This window comes from Talpa europaea, assembly GCF_964194135.1.
Source record: "Talpa europaea genome assembly, chromosome: 15".
In the NCBI taxonomy this organism is placed as follows: domain Eukaryota; kingdom Metazoa; phylum Chordata; class Mammalia; order Eulipotyphla; family Talpidae; genus Talpa; species Talpa europaea.
Window position 1 is genome coordinate 68384609 of NC_140083.1, and position 18731 is coordinate 68403339.

General features: G+C 35.9%; 1 protein-coding gene across 1 annotated transcript; it reads right to left on the reverse strand.

Moving 5' to 3' along the window:
• Positions 1 to 399: 399 nt before the first annotated feature.
• Positions 400 to 18279, reverse strand: RIMKLB (ribosomal modification protein rimK like family member B; the record flags this gene model as incomplete). The annotated part of the gene is made up of 5 exons (XM_084254681.1): positions 400 to 863; positions 3830 to 4033; positions 6267 to 6353; positions 8045 to 8275; positions 18105 to 18279. 5 exons carry the CDS (start codon positions 18277 to 18279, stop codon positions 400 to 402), a joined length of 1161 nt encoding a protein of 386 aa, XP_084110807.1.
• Positions 18280 to 18731: the final 452 nt, after the last annotated feature.

The following is an 18731-nucleotide window of genomic DNA, read 5'->3' on the forward strand; positions in this document are numbered from 1 at the left end:
CACAATGTGAAATCATGCCATGCTGAAATGTGAACCAACTATGCAAAAATAAAAGGGACTATGAAAAAATTTATATGTTCTTCATGGCCTGAGAGCAGACGTATTTTGAATAATTTAAAAGGGTAACTAGGAGAGTGTAACATCTCCTCTTCTGCCTCTCTCTCTGTGGGATTTGTAAAGAAAGTCAGTAACATTCTAATAGCAGCGGTCTAGTCCTTAGCCCCCTCCTCTCTAACTAATCGCATTCAATTTTCTCTCATCTTCCTGAGCATCTTCCATGAACAGCATTGCAAGTTGGTTTTAAAAAAGGGGGGAGGGGAGGAGAGGGAAAGAAAGAAAAGAAAGAAAAAGAAAGGAAGTTTTACAAGGGTTTTGTTGGTTAATTATTTACCAGTGGAGTCACTCCACCAGGAGTTTGATTTCATTGGCTATCAGTTGGTTCATGTTGAATAGCCCCCCTGGGAGCTTGGTGAGCAGCTCTCGCTCCGTGCTTTCAGGGTCGCTGTCAACAGAGCTGGAGCTTGCGCTCATGTTGTCAACAGCAGTGCTGGCTGGGGGGCCCAGCTCCGGCTCACTAGTCTCACTGGCCGTGGACACCACGGAGAGCAGGGACATACGCCGAGTGAGCCGGCCAGAGGGCAGAAGGGAGGCGGCATAGTCCGCTATGATACCAGCTACATCTAGATTACAAGCCTTATCAAAGGCGATGAAACCTACATTTGCATTTGCTTCGCAGACACAGAAGGAGCCGTCATCTTTCATCAACAGGTCTATGCCACACACATCCATCCCGAGGATGTTAGACACCTGGATAGCTAGCTGCTTCCCTTGTTCACTCAATGAGCACATCATCCCCACACCACCTGGAAAAAGAGAAGGTAAGTTACCAAAATGATAAATTTGGGGAATAAAACTAAAGCTAGCATTAAAGACTCATGCTCTCTTCTAAATGAGTAGTAAAAACATAGTTACTACTCTAATGTAAAAAGCTTTGAAATCAAAGCTTGCTACATTAAGGAGCCTCCTTCTAGCCCAGCCTCTCAATTGATGACCTAGTACTTTTTCAATATAATGTTTTTCTGAAGAAGACATTAAACTTTCACTAGCCTATTTTACTTGTAATAACATGAACTAAGCATAAGAAACTCTTGCATAATACATAAAAAAGTTTGTTACATATGACAAAAATATTAACATTGTTAATTTCCAAAAATAATAGATATGCATTAAACGATAGAGGATGGAATCGTGGAACATGGTGACTTGAATATGACTCTCTTACTGTACAGTACCCACTCCAATCTATCTAAAGTTGCTAAGCAAAAGGATTCCTGGGGCTTAAAGTAACTGGGGCTGAATAAAGATGAAGTCTTGGGCTTTGCTGATATCTGAGAAAGCTATTAGAAGTAGATTTCCTCCTTTGGGACACCTGCTTCAGGAAACTGAGATAAGACTAGAAAGCAAAGAATTTTGAGAATAGTTTGGCTCTTGGGCTCTGTTTATCCATAAGCGTTAAGTTGACATCAGCATTATTGTGAGTGTGCCTGATGCCTCTGATCCCAAAGAAGACAGAAAGAACTGCATCGTCAAACTTGAGTCTACCTTACCACTATAGCTAGAAGAATTAGGGAGCACAAGAATAAGGGACTGTTTAAGTACTTTAGGAGTGGACTCATAGACTTGCCTATGAGTTAAAAGACTGCTTGTCAGCAGCATCTGTGAGATTGAAGTCATCTGGAGTGTTCCAAATATCTAGAGCAGAACACTGATAAAACAACAAGCCACCGACAACCTGAATGAAAGAAGTAAGAGTAGCTTTAGGAGATTCAAGTTTAGCCCAAAAGGATTTTCTGAAGTTAAGACAAAAAATAAGATTTTTCCAACAAAGAACTTCAATAGAGGAAATAAAGGAAAATATAATCATTTGGGGGGATCTAGCTCATTACTTGGCAAATCAAGTGTAAGAAATATTTAAAAGTGCATACACAGAAAACTTGAGGTAAAAATCACAAAGGAAACAAATGTGGAGGATTGAATGAGGGGGAAAAAAAAAATCTCCAGAAAAGGTACTAACAGATGGAGGAGTAACAATTACAGAAGATATTTTTCTAAAACTAAAAAAAAAAAAAAAAGTCTGCTGATAGAAACAGCTTACCAAATTCAATTTGAACTAATTGGGATAAAAGAAACAACTCAAAAGAGAATAAATTATCTCTCCCTCTCCCCCCAGAATCAGAGAGTAAATTTGGAAATTCAGCTGCAACAATGTAACCTAAAAGACAGTATAACCAAAACTAGATTCTTACTAAGGATCCTATTTCAACCAATATATTATTCTCCTCCCAAAACGAAAGACTATGTGACGGTATCTATCACTCACATACCCATCCAAGGAAATTAATCAAGAAAAGATACCAACATAACAGCAAATGACTAAAAACAGAGACTTCAAGATATGGGGAGATGATAATGGGAAGTAAACAGTGGTGAGCTGATGATTGCTGTATAGTATAATTAACTCTGAATTGGATCAAGACTACCTGGGAATGTACAATGTTAAGAGCTATATACAGATTGGTGAAACAGAATAGATATCCAATAAGAGAAATGCCAATACAGACTTGAATAAAAACTATTAAATGAAATGTGATACCCATGAGAGTATCACGAAAAGATTTTTGTCTGTTTTCTTCACTACTATATACAAAATACTGCTGTAATACCACCACTTACATTTAACAGTAACAAATAGGAGATGCTCAAAAATATTCACTAAGGAATGAATCAACAAAGTCAAACTGTTCTAATATTAATGGAAGAAAGAGGAAACAAGGGATAACAGGGGAAAGTGAAGGTAATCCAAAGATGTCACATTATGATGAAGCCAGAGGGATTCTATCAGATATCCAGGGATACTACCAGGGGAATTAAGATTGATATTCATACAGGAAAAATCACCACAAGGCTCTGAAAAAAGCCCATGCAGAGATAGAAATTCAATATATAGAAAAGACAGCATGACAAATCGATAACAAACAGACTCTTCAATAAATTGTGATGCTATAACCACTTATTCATTTGGGAGAAGAAAAAAAAGAATGTCTATCTCTTATTGAACGATATCAATTTCAGGTAGATTAACGACCTAAACATGATAAGCAAAACTTAAAAAATTTGTAGAAGAATAGAATATGACCATGGGGTAGAGAAGAAATTTCTTCAATTAAAAATTAAGCAGAGAATACAAAAGGATAAATATGCTTGACATTAAATTGAAAATAACATATGGACTGTATTAAAGCCATGAACTAGGTAAGATTACTAAGAAAGTGAAATAAATGTAGAAAATCTAGATTAAACTGTATCTTCGATGTCTTATATATCTTATATGACTAAGGTACGTGAACATTAAGGTATCTCAGAAACACATTTAAATAAATAAATAAACAATCTCATTTGAACCAATGAGTAAAATGGGTTAGGGCACAAATTAAATGAGTTACAATTATACACAAAATAAGTATACCACAAAAGAGATCAGACACTTAGCTCTGTTCAGATAGTTTATACATGTGTGAGTTGTTTTAGTCACTGAGCCTGGATGAAAGCAAATTTATGATTCAGAGAAATCCAATTTCATTAATAGAATAAACAACTCAAAAATACATTTATTATTTTAATAGTAAGTCTATTAATCATACGGAATGTGAAAGATAGTAAGCTTCTCAACTGACTAAGTAAAAAGATCAGAAGTTACACATGAATACTCACTAGACAAGTTGTAATGTTACTTATACTAGAGAGATGATGATATCTGCATTGTTTTTACCTAGTGAGCAGTTGCTTTGCATCCTCCCATCTGTTGAACAACGTAACATGGTGCCAACCACACGGCCTCCCACAACAATGACACGTACATCCCGCCCATGAGACTCTTTAACATACTTCTGGAACAAGTATGGAGCTTCATGACGAATAAGATGGCTTAGGTCAGCCAAGTGGTGCTTATCTCGGGCCAAGAATACAGCTTTGCCTGTGATTGAAAAAGAATAAAATACGTAAGTCATCAAACTGCTGGCAGATGGTATCTATTACCTCCATTTTCTTACATACCAATTTGCTCTTTCAGAACCAATTACTTTTTAAAAAGTAATACAGCTATGATAATTGTGAGACAATGCAAAAATGCACTAAGACAATTACTAATCTTCTACCACTCCCTCAATCCAGAAACTTAACAGCAATCTAAAATTTATTTCATTGTCCAAAATGTGAAGTAGAGGATTTACATCTTTATTACTCTCCAGACAGCCAATAATGTCAGACTAACTTATTAGCAAAACACACCCGAGTTAAAACATATACCTTACACGTTATAATACAGTATATTAATACTATATTAGTATATAGTAAAATAGTATATTACTGCATACTTCTATTTATGAATTCTATGATCTGTTCCATTGCACTGCTTATCTATTTTCATGCCAATTGAAGTGTCTATTTTGAGTCATGGTTATAAATCTTTTGATATTCTTCCTATGAAGACAAGAGGGATCTATGTCTCGTGTCACTGAATCTACTACTTGACTTCTGAGGCAAGATCATAGGAAGTCATGCAGCTTCTTTTTTTTTTTATTAGATAATAAATTTTATTGTTATATTCCCCATACAATTGCAGCCCCCCCATTCTGACCCCAATCCCTCCCCTCCCGCCCCCGCCCCCCTAAAAGTGTCTCTGGTTCATAGTTTTTTGTTGATTTTGATTTTCACTTTCTTATAGTTATTCATTTTCCTGGTCCCTTATTTAAGTTTTCTACATTCCTGCTATGAGTGAGACCATCCGGTATTTTTCTTTTTCTTTTTGGCTTATTTCGCTGAGCATGATCCCTTCCAGCGCCATCCATGTTGCTGCAAATTGCATGTGTTTATCTTTTTTGAATGTTGAGTAATATTCCATGGTATATATGTACCACATCTTCTTGATCCAGTCATCTATTTTTGGGCATTTGGGTTGTTTCCAAAGCTTAGCTATTGTAAACAGTGCTGCTATAAACATAGGGGTGCAGGTGTTCTTTGGAATTGATGTTTCTGTGTCCTTTGGGTAAATACCTAGGAGTGGAATTGCTGGATCATATGGAAGCTCTATGTTTAGTAGGTCCAGTAATCTCCACACAGCTTTCCACAGTGGTTGGACCAGTTTGCACTCCCACCAACAGTGCAGAAGAGTTCCTTTTTCTCCACACCCTCGCCAACATTTGTTGTTGCTAGTTTTTTTAATATGTGCCATTCTCACTGGTGTAAGATGGTATCTCATGGTAGTTTTGATTTGCATTTCCCTGATGACAAGTGATGTTGAACATTTTTTCATATGCCTGTTGGCCATTTGCATTTCCTCTTCAGAGAAGTTTCTTTTTAGCTCTTCTGCCCATTTTTTGACTGGATTATTTTCTTTGTTGTTGCTGAGTCTCATCAGCTCTTTGCAGATTTTTGTGATCAGTCCTTTATCATTAGTGTTGGGTGCAAAAATGTTCTCCCAGTTGGTGGCAGCTTCTTGTTTATTAAAGCATTCAGCATGGAGACCCAAGACTCCTTGGCTGCCAGACTGTAGAAGCCTAGTAATAGTGATGCAGTGAGCAGTCCCAGCTAAACCCTGATCCAACAACCCCTGTATGGCAAAGTACTAAACCCTAAGAAATTTTTCAGTTTCGGAATCATTTCACGCTTTAAGAAATCTTCCCTTAACCCAAAGTGATTGAGGTATTTGTCAGTAAGTGAGTGTCAGAGAGTTGGTGAGACATACTGTCTTCTAAAGCTTCATAGTTTTGCCTTTATCATTAAGTCTTCAAACTATCTAAACTAAGGTGGGGAGACAGACTGGAGTTAGTATTAGATAGTCTTTGAATTATTGAGGATGAAGATAAAGACAGTAACTTCAGACTCAGCCTAAATTAAATAGGCATCTTAAAATCTCTAGAATAATCACTAAATGACCAGAAATAGCCCCCAGTAAAACAAAACAACTGATAAATAGATAGTAACCTATCTAAGGTGTGGTAACATGTACCTAACAATTTCCCTCCAATTATTTTCAGATGTCCTGTTTCAAAAGTGAAAAATTTCAACAGGAAACAAGACTACTATTCAGTCAATAGCTATAGGTAAATAGAAGAGAAACAACGAAAAAAATTATTTTGTATAACACACTTATAAGTAATTCAAGAGTAATTTCAAAATTATATACTATAGCAACAACTCATACACACCTCGATGACCCCGTGTATTCTTCACTACCATTGGGAACTCCAGTACTTCTGCCTCATCAATCATTTTAGCAAAATTTTCATGACCACCTGGTTTGAGCAACAAGGAGTAATTTAGTAACAGCAAGAAACGTGTTTTGTGCTAAATTTTATCAACATAACAGAGAAACATGGGAGAAGTAGAAGGTAAGAACCTAATGGCTAAATTTTGTTTTTCTTGGAGAAATAAATAAAAGTTGAAAGTACAGTTATATTATCAGTTAAGTAAATTTTAAACTGGATAACTAAAACAAAATTCCTAATTCTATGCCTTTTTTTTTCATATTTTTATCCCTATTCCTTCCTCACACAAAAAAAGTCCCATGATTTACTTTTTGCAAATTACCTGTCTGGATTAAAAAATAGAAGAACTCATTTAAGACTGAAAGATGCTGCAACCTATCCCTCATTCCCACCCTGCCCTCCCTGATTCCTCCTCCTCCTCTCCTTCCCTTCAATATTAACCTCCATTATTAATCAGTCTTTTCTACACTGAATTACTCAGTAGTCATGGATTAAGTCCTGTTTCTTATTGTATTCATTGCCTCAGAACTAATAAGATAGTAAGAGTAGAACAAATAATGAATTATACCATGAAAAAGTTCATTAAATAACTGTAATATCAATAAACTTCAATGTTAGGTGCATAGAAAATATTTGTTATTTTGGTTAATCCTTTTCTCCTTTCTAGTCTTTTAAAATCAGAATTGAAGGTCCATGATATCAGCTTAATATCCCAAAAGTATAAGGAAGACACAATTCTCAAACTATTACTATAGTCTATAATTTTACAATACTAAAGACAGTAATTATATCCATATATGTCATACAGACTTGGGTGAAACAGTAAAAATAAGAAAAGCATAGAGACTTCTTTTTGAAGCCCAGGGTTAACTCTCCAAGCATTCTACCAGACATTTCAGAAACAGATTTAAAGAAAAGTCAGATCCTTTCCAAACTAGAAGAACTGGAAAGGCAGGAAATATATTAACATAATATCGCTTACTGCAGTGTTACTTAAAGTGTGGTCCAGTAACCTGCTATCTGTTTTTAACTTCTTTGCCATTGATATGTAATTATCTAAACATAAAAAGAATAATAAACACAGAGGCTTTTACAGCAATTAGCACAGCTATACTCTTTTTATTGTACTTAAGAGTACTAAAACACAGCAGATTAGTCCTGGGGGGGGGAAATTACCACAAAGTTTTAGAAGGACTACTTTAAAGTATACCTAGTATAGAGTCATTTTCCTTAAAAACAGGAAAACAAAGATAAAATATCAGGAAAATGGTAATAAATATAAGAAATTAAAGATGTCATCAAATTCTATTATCTTTTACTTCAGGGATACACAAACTAAGGACAATGGGACAGATTTGGTCACTGTCTCCTTCTATAATAGATCTATTGGAACAAAGATACACTCACTTGTTAAACATTATCTAAATCAGTTTTCAGAGGACTACCCAGGGTCACATAAGAATGTATGACCTGGGAAGTCTAAAATATTTACTCCTTGGACCTTTACAGGAAAGGTTTGCTAATTCCATTCTGCCTGTGTAATAAAAACCTTAAGACAGATTTGTAATACTCCTGCTTATTTTGCTAAAACTTAGTCGTTTCCATAATCAGTTCTTTAGGAAATCTTATACTACATAAATCTATTAGTACAGTATATCTTTTCAAAACTATGTGTGCAGTAAAAAACTTAAGCTATATACTCTTTTGAATGAACTTACCATAAGAAAAAGTATCTGGAAGAGGAACACCATGGCCAGCCAACTCTTGAAATGTCCAAAACTTATTAACACAATTCAGGATGGCTTGAGGTCGGTTCATCAACCGACATCCCATTTTCTCTAGATGGCGCAAAACAGTGATGTCACTATCACTCTGCACCCAAGGGGTTGGTACTCTCACTACCACCACCTGGGGGTAGGCAGTAATTAGTTCTCCATTGATCCGTAGACCTGAAATACATAGGCATGAAGCCAGAATCTTTAAAAGGGAATATACAATAAAATGGAGGAATAGAAATTGATCATAGCTTAAGTCACAAAACTAAGTATACTATTTTGTAAACCTCCAATTGGAACAGAGAGACATTTTTCCTTCATTAAATTACTTTGTATGAAAAACTGGTTAAATGTTAGGCTACATGTCAATAAAATTAAGTACTACACAGCCAGTGAAAAAAATGTCATGGGGTCCAGCAAGATGGCTACAGAGTGAAGATTCAAGGTTCATCTCATCAGATACTCAACTAAGAAAATATAAAGCCACTACAATTAGAAATAATGGTGCTAAGAAACACTGTAGCTAATGTAAAAAAAAAAAAAAAAAGACTGAGAACTTTAATAGCAGACAAACAAAAGGTACAGAGAAAATTAACAAGCAAGAACACACAAATAGAACAGTGCAGAATTTTTTTTTAAAATGGAAGTAGCGTAAGAGCCCTCTGGAACAACTTAAAGAGAAATAATGTCTGTATCATGGCGGGGTGGGTTTCCTCACAAGAAGAAAAGAAAGGCATAGAAAATTTATTTAAAGACATAATCACTGAAAACCATCTCAATCTGGGAATGTGATCAAGAGGCCCAAAGAGTTCCAAACAAAATAATACCAGACACACAACAAAAAACAATTAAAGCTATTGAGAACCAACAACAAGGACAGAATATTAAAAATGTCAACAGAAGAAAGGGTAAACATAAGGGAACACCAGATTGTCAATGAACTTTTCAATGGAAATATTATAAGCACAAAGAGACTGAAAGTACTTAAAGACTCTCAGCCCAGAATTCTTTTTAAAAAATATCTCTGTCTATATATAAATAGTATATATATATATATATATATATATATATATACATATTTTACATCATTGTTCATTTTTGTACAATGTTTCATTTCTTCTCTCAGGTGTAGTCCTGGTAAAATGAAGCTGGAAGGGATTATGCTCAGTGAAAATAAGTCAGAAGGAAAAAGAAAAATATTGATCGTTTCACTTATAGGAGGAATACAGAGGACCCAAATAAAGGATAAGAAAAATAATAAACAAAACTAGCAGGCAACTAAAAATCAGAGACATTCTGCAGGGGAGGGAGAGAGAGAGGGATCAAAACAGGAGGCTCAGGAAGAGCACAAGGGACTATGGTCCATCCCGGAATTCTTTAATTCTTTACCCAGTAAGATTTACATTCAAGACAGAGTAAGAGAGCAAGGAGCTTCAATGAAATAACAGTAAGTACAAATGTTTTTGTCCTCAGGAAACAAGATACAGAGAACTGATAGGTTCCTTGTTCGGTGGTAATTGTTTTTCTTCCACCTTCTAGTATTCTAGAGGATTTTTCAAGACTTCTGGAATCTTTTAAAAACTTACTGATTTTTATGAATTTTCAACACAGGTTTCAAGTCAAGGGGCTGTACACAGTGAAAAACACACAAATCTCTGTCAAAATTAGACACTCAAAGACAAATGGGAATGTTACTAGAACACAGGAGATGATCAAGGATTTTTACTTCTGAAAGGATAATTAATTGGTAACAACTAATTCTAAATTCATAAATCCATAATGATTAGGGCAAAAGGGGACCAAAGTCCCACTTGCCCCTCTGGTGGGATTACAACATAAATCCCCAATAAATAAAGAGGAAAAATTATATTTATCCCACTTTCTCAGGAGGATCTAAATATAGTTTAAAAGTAGGAAAACCCCTTCTTTGGAAAAGAATGCCAATTAACACAGAAAGAATGGCAAAATTAACAAAAACTACTTTGCCAATCCCAATGAAATGAATGAACCTAGCAAAGATCATCAGAATGCTGAAGGCATGAAAGAAAAAGTTAAAAATCATTGCAACAGATAATACAAAAACTCTTTCCCAGCTGTCTAATCCATCAATGAAAGTGGAACAGACTCCCATTTGTGCCTCTTGGCTACAAGCACAATGAAGCATCAACCATTACCTATGAAGTATCATTTTCTTTTTTTTTTTTTAATTTTTTTTTAGATTTATTTATTTATTTATATAAGCACTGGGTACAGTCAGAAGCGCAGGAGGGTGAGAGAATTCACCAGAGCCAGAGCGGGGAATAGAACAGGCAGACTGATGAAGTACACTGCTGAGGGGAGCAGCAGGCGGCAGGAGAGGTCTGCATGCCATGTGGGACCCTCCTCCGGTGGCCGGGGAGCAGCCGGGGATCGAACCAGCACTGCAGAGGCTGCGGGCAGCTTCGCAACCCAGCGCTCAACCGCTGCGCCACCGGGGAGGCCCTGAAGTATCATTTTCACACAAAAATTATCAGACAAATCCAGGAGCTTATTAAGATGATAAAGAATTGCTCTGATTACTTCAAAAAGTTGATGTCACTGAGGAAATGAAAGTTGTTCTAGAGTTTAAAGATTAAACAGTATATCCAAACACAACGCATGAGCCTAAACAGAGCCTGAATTGAAAAGAAAACCTTTTAGGATCAACTGAAAATCTGATTCTAGAGTACGTATCAGACGACATTAAAGCATTACTCATTTTCTTAGGTATGCTACTTGTACTGGATTATATAGGACAAACACATCAAAAAGCATAGGATTATATTTGGAAAACACTGAAGTATTTTAGAGGTGAAGTGACAGGAAGATGGCTAGTAACATCTCCAAACGAAAAACACTAAAAAAAGTCTTTATAAGGCTGATTATGAATGATATTTTTAAAAAGTTAAGAATCCATTCTTTTAATATATATGCCTTTATCTATCTGCTTAGCTCCTTCTGACAAGATATACTGTATTTCCTATCAAAATAAATGTTTAATATCCTCGGCAATCCTTTCCCCCCCCAACAGTTTTCAAGTCTTAGCTATTAGATAGAAACAATATTTTTTTCTTCAAAAGTATGCTCTTTTGGGAATGACAAAAAAAAAATAAAATTCATTTCCCAACTCCCCCATTTGCACTATAGAAAGAAACAAAAGGGAAGACTCTAACAGTGTACCTCATTATCACTGAGCTCTGCCAAATTGCAGTTGACAGTCACATGTTTAAAGAGAGAGAAGAGAAAAGAAAAAAAGAAATGAGGAAAATAGAAAGCAAGTAAGTAAACAATTGGATTATGGCTGTCCATTTTAAAAGCATCTTTTTTTTAATTTATTTTTATTTATTTATACAAGCACTGGGTACAGTCAGAAGTGCGGGAGGGTGAGAGAATTCACCAGAGCCAGAGCGGGGAGCAGAGCAGGCAGAAGGACCGAGGTACACTGCTGAGGGGAGCAGCGGGCGGCAGGAGAGGTCTGCGCGCCATGTGGGACCCTCCTCCGGTGGCCGGGGAGCAGCCGGGGATCGAACCGGCGCTACAGAGGCCGCGGGCAGCTTCGCAACCCAGCGCTCAACCGCTGCATCACCGGGGAGGCCCTAAAAGCATCTTTTTTGAAGGTAGAGACCAGCTAGCTTCTTTTGTAAGTATTGTCAAAAGATACAAAAGATACAAAATAACCAACTATCCCCAAAATTGGTCAAAAGGGGAAAAGATTTACTTAAAGGTAAGAAATATGATTCCACTAGGTAAAATAGTCAGTTTGTCTCCTTATACTTTATATATACTAACATTCAAGTTCTACACCTTCAGCTTTTCTGTATCTAGATAGTAAAATAAAAAAGGCTCAGGAGAAATACTTCCAAGCAAGTGATAAACAAAACGACAACATACTGAAAGTGACTCATTTATCCATAATTCTTTTTTTTTAAGATTTATTTATTTGTTTGTTTGTTTGTTTGTTTGTTTGTTTATGCAAGCACTGGATACAGTCAGAAGCGCAGGAGGGTGAGAGAATTCACCAGAGCCAGAGCAGGGAGCAGAGCAGGTAGAAGGACCAAAGTACACTGCTGAGGGGAGCAGCAGGCGGCAGGAGAGGTCTGCGCACCATGTGGGACCCTCCTCGGGTGGCCAGGGAGCAGCCGGGGATCGAACAGGAGCTGCAGAGGCTGCAGGCAGCTTTGCAACCCAGCACTCAACCGCTGCGCCACGGGGGAGGCCCTATCCATAATTCTTTTATTCATTCAAAAACATTTCCTAAGCATCTACTTTAAGATAAGCTGAGACTTGAATCAAAGTACTGACCCCACCTGAAAAGTTTTCAGGAAGATAACTGTTGATATGGTGAGGTAGTGTTGGAGTGACTGTTACTAGCAATTCAGCTTGGAAAACCATGTATCCCCTTTTTGTTCTCCACCTGTAATCATGTTTATCTGGTTTATTTAATATTGATACATAAAGGTTCAATATTAAAAGCAAGAAAATAAACTTCTATTTTGCTAATTTAGCATACACTTGTTTTTCAATACTTTTATCTTAATGATTTGAAAACTGAAAGCTGAAATTACTATATCCATACTAATTATTACACTTTTTTTTTAGAGATTTATTTATTTATACAAGAACTTGGGTACAGTGAGAAGCACGGGAGGGTGAGAGAATTCACCTGAGACAGAGGAGGGAGCAGAATAGGGAGACAGACCGAAGACACTGCTGAGGGAGCAGCGGGTGAGGCAAGAGAGGTCTTCCATGCCATGTGGGTTTCTCCCTGGCCGGCTAGGAATCGAACCCATGCTGCAGAGGCTGCAGACAGCTTCACAGCAGCGGAGGCCCTTCCCATAAAATAACAAATTTTCTAAAATGTAAAGAAAAACTATATAGACTATAAGTGGGAAAATGTATAATTTAAGTCATTGTTACTGAAGCCAGTCATAAAGATACACTGCAGTCTTCCCCTTGTAGAAAAGGGGAGAAGGGGAGAGACATTTTAATACAAACAGAACATTGTTTAAATGTTGAGCCCTACTACCCAGTTTGAAAAAGGGTAAAACTTCTTTTGTACAGTGGCTCTTAAAGACAAATTTTTATAACAATCTTTGGTACCCAATTTTTGATAACTAAGATTAACTCTCACAACTACATATATCTATAACTTTCTGAATACAGCTATAAATAAAAATATAACTGTAAAATATTTATGTAGTTTTTCAGTAGCTACAAATATTAATAAGCATAAGTTATGAAATAAGAAAGAACAAAGGGGGAAAACTGTATCAAATTTAAATACTCAACATTCCAGAGAAAACTACAGGGAAAGTAAAATTAAAGTTTTCCTCAAACCTTTCATTTGGGCCCCAAATAGCAAAGGATAATGATGAGGAGATAATATAGTGAAAAACAGAAAGTGAGTAAATCTACTCCAAGATTCTCTGGCATATAACAAGGACTCCTCATCTCATACAAATCCTACTTCAAATGTGCAACCTCAGGCAAGTTATTTACTGTCTCTGCCTCAGGTTATTCATCTATAGTACAGTGGGAGTGATTTCTTTATACAGTTGTGGTAAGTATTAACTTGCTTAACATTAAAGAAGTGTTGGCTTTTAATAAGTATAAAGGTAAAGTAACTAGAAACTAACGAGTTCCATGAGAGATGGAATCTCACTGTCTTATTTAGAGGTACATTCCCTACCACTACATGGCACATAGTAGGATGCTCAGTTATCACTGACTGATTATTTATTACTATTTTACTGAAATTTTAACTTATCTCAGTTTTTAAGAAGTAGAGCTGGGGATTTAAATCCAGGTTTGATTTAAAACAAGGTAGACTGTCCCTAAAAATACCAGTCAACTCAAAATCAAAATACCACCTCCAAGGTAAATTAAATCATCTTACTATCTAAAGATATTAAGGAAGAAGGAAGAAAATCAAAAAGAGCAGAAATTAATTAGACAGAAATTTAAACATAAGTAGAAAAGACCAGTCAAGCTAATAGTTTATCCCTAGAAAACATAAATCTCTTAACTTCCTGGAGAAACTAATGTAAAAAAAAAGAGGGCACAAATAAAGCCAAGAATGAAAGGAGAATTAATATATATCCTGCAAACATTAAAATGATAATGAAAAGATTTTTTTAGGAAATCATCTGAATAATCTGAAAATTTAGATAAAATGTACAAAAAAAAACAAATAAAAAACCCAAAGTCAACCTCACTGATGAACATAAATGCAAAAATTTTCAACAAAATAGCAAAAACTTGAGCCCCGCAATATACAACAGGTACTTGATTTATTACAAAGTACTATTATTTTCCTAGCCCATCTTAGTAACTAAACTCACACTTTTCTAAATTGTTCTTTAATAACTTGTCACTTGGATCCTCTCAGAGAATAATCGGATCAACCAATTTCACAACTTCAAAAGCACTGAACATGAACAATAGAATATCATGGTTTCATGTCACCAATTATAACTGTCTCATTTACTGAATATTTACCATGTGTCATACACTGTACCAGGGCATTTTATATACATCTCAAAAAATCCTATGAACAACATTACAGTGTGGGCCTTTTAAATTTTATTCCTACTTTTCAGTGAGACAATTTAACAACAGATTTCATTTCCATTAAGTAAATGAGTCAAGACAGTCTGACCAATTGTATAAGATTTAGTTTGATAAACAAAACAACCTGGTTATGTACATCCAACTAGTTCTAAAGCTCAACCTTTTTTCACTAGGTCCCTAGCTTGCTGATTTCCTAAGCAGCTTGACAGCTGGAATAATCCTTTTTGAAGGAATACTCTACTGGTTAGGTTAGACCTAATCCCAAATACTGGAAAGCTCCTATATTACTTTATTTACCTTGAGATTTGAAAGCCTCCTTTATACCTTTGCTTTAAGTTCCCCAACACCTTCAGAAGTCCTTCTGGTTTCCTACTTCCAAATTCCTCACAGTTTTTCTGTAGCAATTCATACCAGATTCCCAAAGCTATATTCTCAACAAGACCATGGTTCCAAGTGAATAAAGGTAATTACTTAATTACCAGTTTCACACTGTGTATCATGGGTTATTAGATTCCCATTCTGGAGTGAGAAAGGTAGTTTCCTAATTGCTTTCTGCACTATCTCAGTCAAGCAACCAACTCTCTGAAGGTCTGCTATTTGCAATCGGCTTCCTGGGCTTAATTTCTGTATTGGCTAAGGTTATTTGATTTGTAAGCAACTAAAATAGTCCAGTTAATTTAAGCAGGAAAAAAAAAACAACTAATGAATGGATATAAAATTGTACAGAGAATGCTGAGAAGCCCAGACTCAGAAAGTTAGTTCTGGGAAACTAGGAAGGGGGAAATTCCTTGATGTGACACCTAGAATCACATCAAGGTGACAAATAAAAATAATTTCTCAGAGGAGATTCATGAGATTTTAGTATTAAAAAACAAAGGGTAGGGGGAGAAAAAAACCCTAGTAATTTTATCCACACTATAATATTTAATTCTCACAATTCTACATTTGGTATTCGGAAGCTTTTGGTTATCTTAGTAACATCATTTAGTGGACTGGGATCAGTGATACTAGACTTTTTTTAATATTTCATTACTGTCTCATTACATTTCCTAATTTGCCTCCCTTCAATTGTCTATCAAAACAACTTTTACTTGGCCTCCCTGGTGGCGCAGGGGTTAAAGTCTCAGTGCTATCAAGCTATCACCAGCCACTGTGGCATGAGTTCAATCCCAGGCCAGGGAGCTACACACATGGCACAGACCTCTCCTGTTTTGCCCACTGCTCCCCTCTGCAGTATATTTCAGAAGATCTGCCTGTTCTGCTCCCCACTCTATCTCTGGTGAATCCTCTAACCCCTGCCTCCGCACCTCTGACCTATACCCCAGTTCTTCACGCATAAATAAAAATAAAAATAAAACTTAAAAAAAAAAAAAACACTTTTACTCAGAAAACTACGTCCATATCTATAATGCTCAACATCACATATAAAAGTACAGACATTCCCAAGAGCGTTTGATCCCAAATTTGAAACAGTCAAAGCATTAGAGGCATAACTAATCCAATTCCTTTACTTTGCTGAACTACTTTGGAAAGGGATGGCAATCACTCTGATTAAGACAGGTATAGTCACTTGCTGCTGGCATAGAAGATCTCATTTAAGTACTTCACTGAAGAATTAATAACTAAAATGCAGACTGACTTGATATGCAGAGTATATATAATCAAGGTTCTTTATTACTTTGATAATAGAAGGTGGGGAGGGGCTGATCTCATAAGAGCTATTTCTTCCTGATGATTAAAGACAGTAAAGGTTTTCTCTTTGAATCCTCAAAAATGTATTTTCTGAGTTAAGAAAATACATAACTATAAATTCTAATAATTTAGTCAGTATCACAGTGTAAAAACCCCCAAAAAGTAACTCAACCTGGGTCATTCTTTGTCTAATTAAAATAGAAATAATCACAATGGACAGTGTACTGGAAAAGGAAACATTAGCATATTTATTGCTATACACTGTAATCATTTCTTTGATTTTTGTATAATGTCCATATCTCTACTTAGCTTAAAGAACATATGAACTATGTTCTTTCTCCCTCCTCCACCACCCCTTCCTCCTTCCCTCCCTTATAGACTGCCACAGTGTACACTTGGTCTGCTTGATAATATTTCACAGGTCCCTTAGACTCTTTCTGCATTTCTTCAACCTTTCATGGAGTGAGTCTCTTGTTTCTATTATTGTACTTCTTTTGGCCAGAATTTCTTCTTGGTTTGTATTTAAGAAATCTGGGGTGAAAACTTTGTAAGTTTGATGACATAAATTACAAACACCCAAGTTCAATAAATTCCAAGAGTAATTCGAACTGATTCTTGAGCCTCCCTGGTGGCTCAAGGGATTAAGACAACCTATCAAGCTATCTGCAGCCACTGCAGCACAAGTTCGATCCCCGGCTGGACAGGGAGCTACCCAAATGGTGCAGCAGACCTCTCCTGACTTGCCCACTGCTCTCTTCAGCAGTGTATTGCAGTCAGTCCGCCTGTTCTGTTCCCCACTCTGTCTCTGGTGACTCCTCTCACCACCCCCACTCCTCTGTCCTGTACCTCAGCTTTTGTATGCATAATAAAATAAATCTTTAAAAATAAATAAATAATAATTCAAACTGATTCTCACTGAAATACATTATAACCACACTCTCAAAACCTAAGACAGAAACTTAAAAATTAGCAATAAACAGGGGATAGAAAAATAAGAACAAAATCAATGAAAGTTGGCTTCCAATAAAAGATTAATAAGAAAAAAGCCTCAACTTACTAAAATCAACAAAGTAGGGACATTGCAAGAGAAATAAAAATGATTATAAGTATTATGAATTGAACATTAAAAAAGTGAATATCCTAGATGAAATGGACAAATTCTTACAAACATAAAACTTAGTAAAAACAAATCATAAAAAAAAAAAAAAGAAAATCTGAACAGACCTGTAACTAGTAATCAAAAAATATCCCAAAAGAGAAACAGCAAGGTTGACTCTAAGGCTTCAAGTAGAGGGTAAAAAAGATAACACCATTAACAGAAATAATACTGGAGCTAGAAAACATTTGAAATGGAAACTGAAAACAGTACTTAAAAATATACTGAGTAGCAGATCCGCTGCTCTGCTCCCCACTCTATCTCTGGTGAATCCTCTCATCCCCTGCAACTCTGGCCTACACCCCAGTTCTTCTATGTATAGACAAATAAAAATAAATCTTTAAAAAATAAATTCCCCTCCCATCTATTTCTTAAACATTACAATCAGGTATTTAATAAATACTAGTGTTTCCATTTCTTCTATAAAATATACTAGGTTTTAAGATTAGATGATACTTAGTAATGACAAGGCTATTAATTCCTTTGTTCTAATTATTCCTAAAACATACAGGTTCACCATATTCTAAGTAAAAATTAGAAATGAAAAATCACTTAGTATAGACTTACCCAGGCTTCCCTGCTCAATTGTTAGAACCAGCTCATCCATTACCACAGCTCTAAATTCCAGTTCCTCCTCACAACATTTAGCCTTTAATGCTCGTAAGATCTCTTTTTGGGGATAGTCTTCCCTAATTCGACGATCTGTCAAAAACCACAGCTTGGCAGCCACAGAGCTACACATCTTGATCTGCTTATTCTTCCTTTCTTGGATTACTTCTTCCTGTAAACTCTTTCTAGATGGAAGAGAAAATAAACATATACAAGGTAAATCAAGAAATCTAATTTTTGGCTTTCATACAAATAAAACATAACAATACAAAAAGGATGACTCATTTTCCTGTTTCATTCAAATTAAAATTTCTTTATACACTGAGTATGAAAACTGACATTTTGCATTTTCTACTGGGAAAATGCACTGCAACTTTATAATTCTGCAGGTAACTGAACAGAAACTCCCTATATTACATGTTGTCTATGAATACTCTTTAATCTGATAATCTACTTTTGTTTATCTGCCCCCCAAAACATAAATCTCTCAAAATATGAAACAAATAAGATAGCAGTCAATGACAATATATCCCCATCTCTCCCATTACTATAAACTATAAAATTATGTGCTGTAGTTAGCTATTT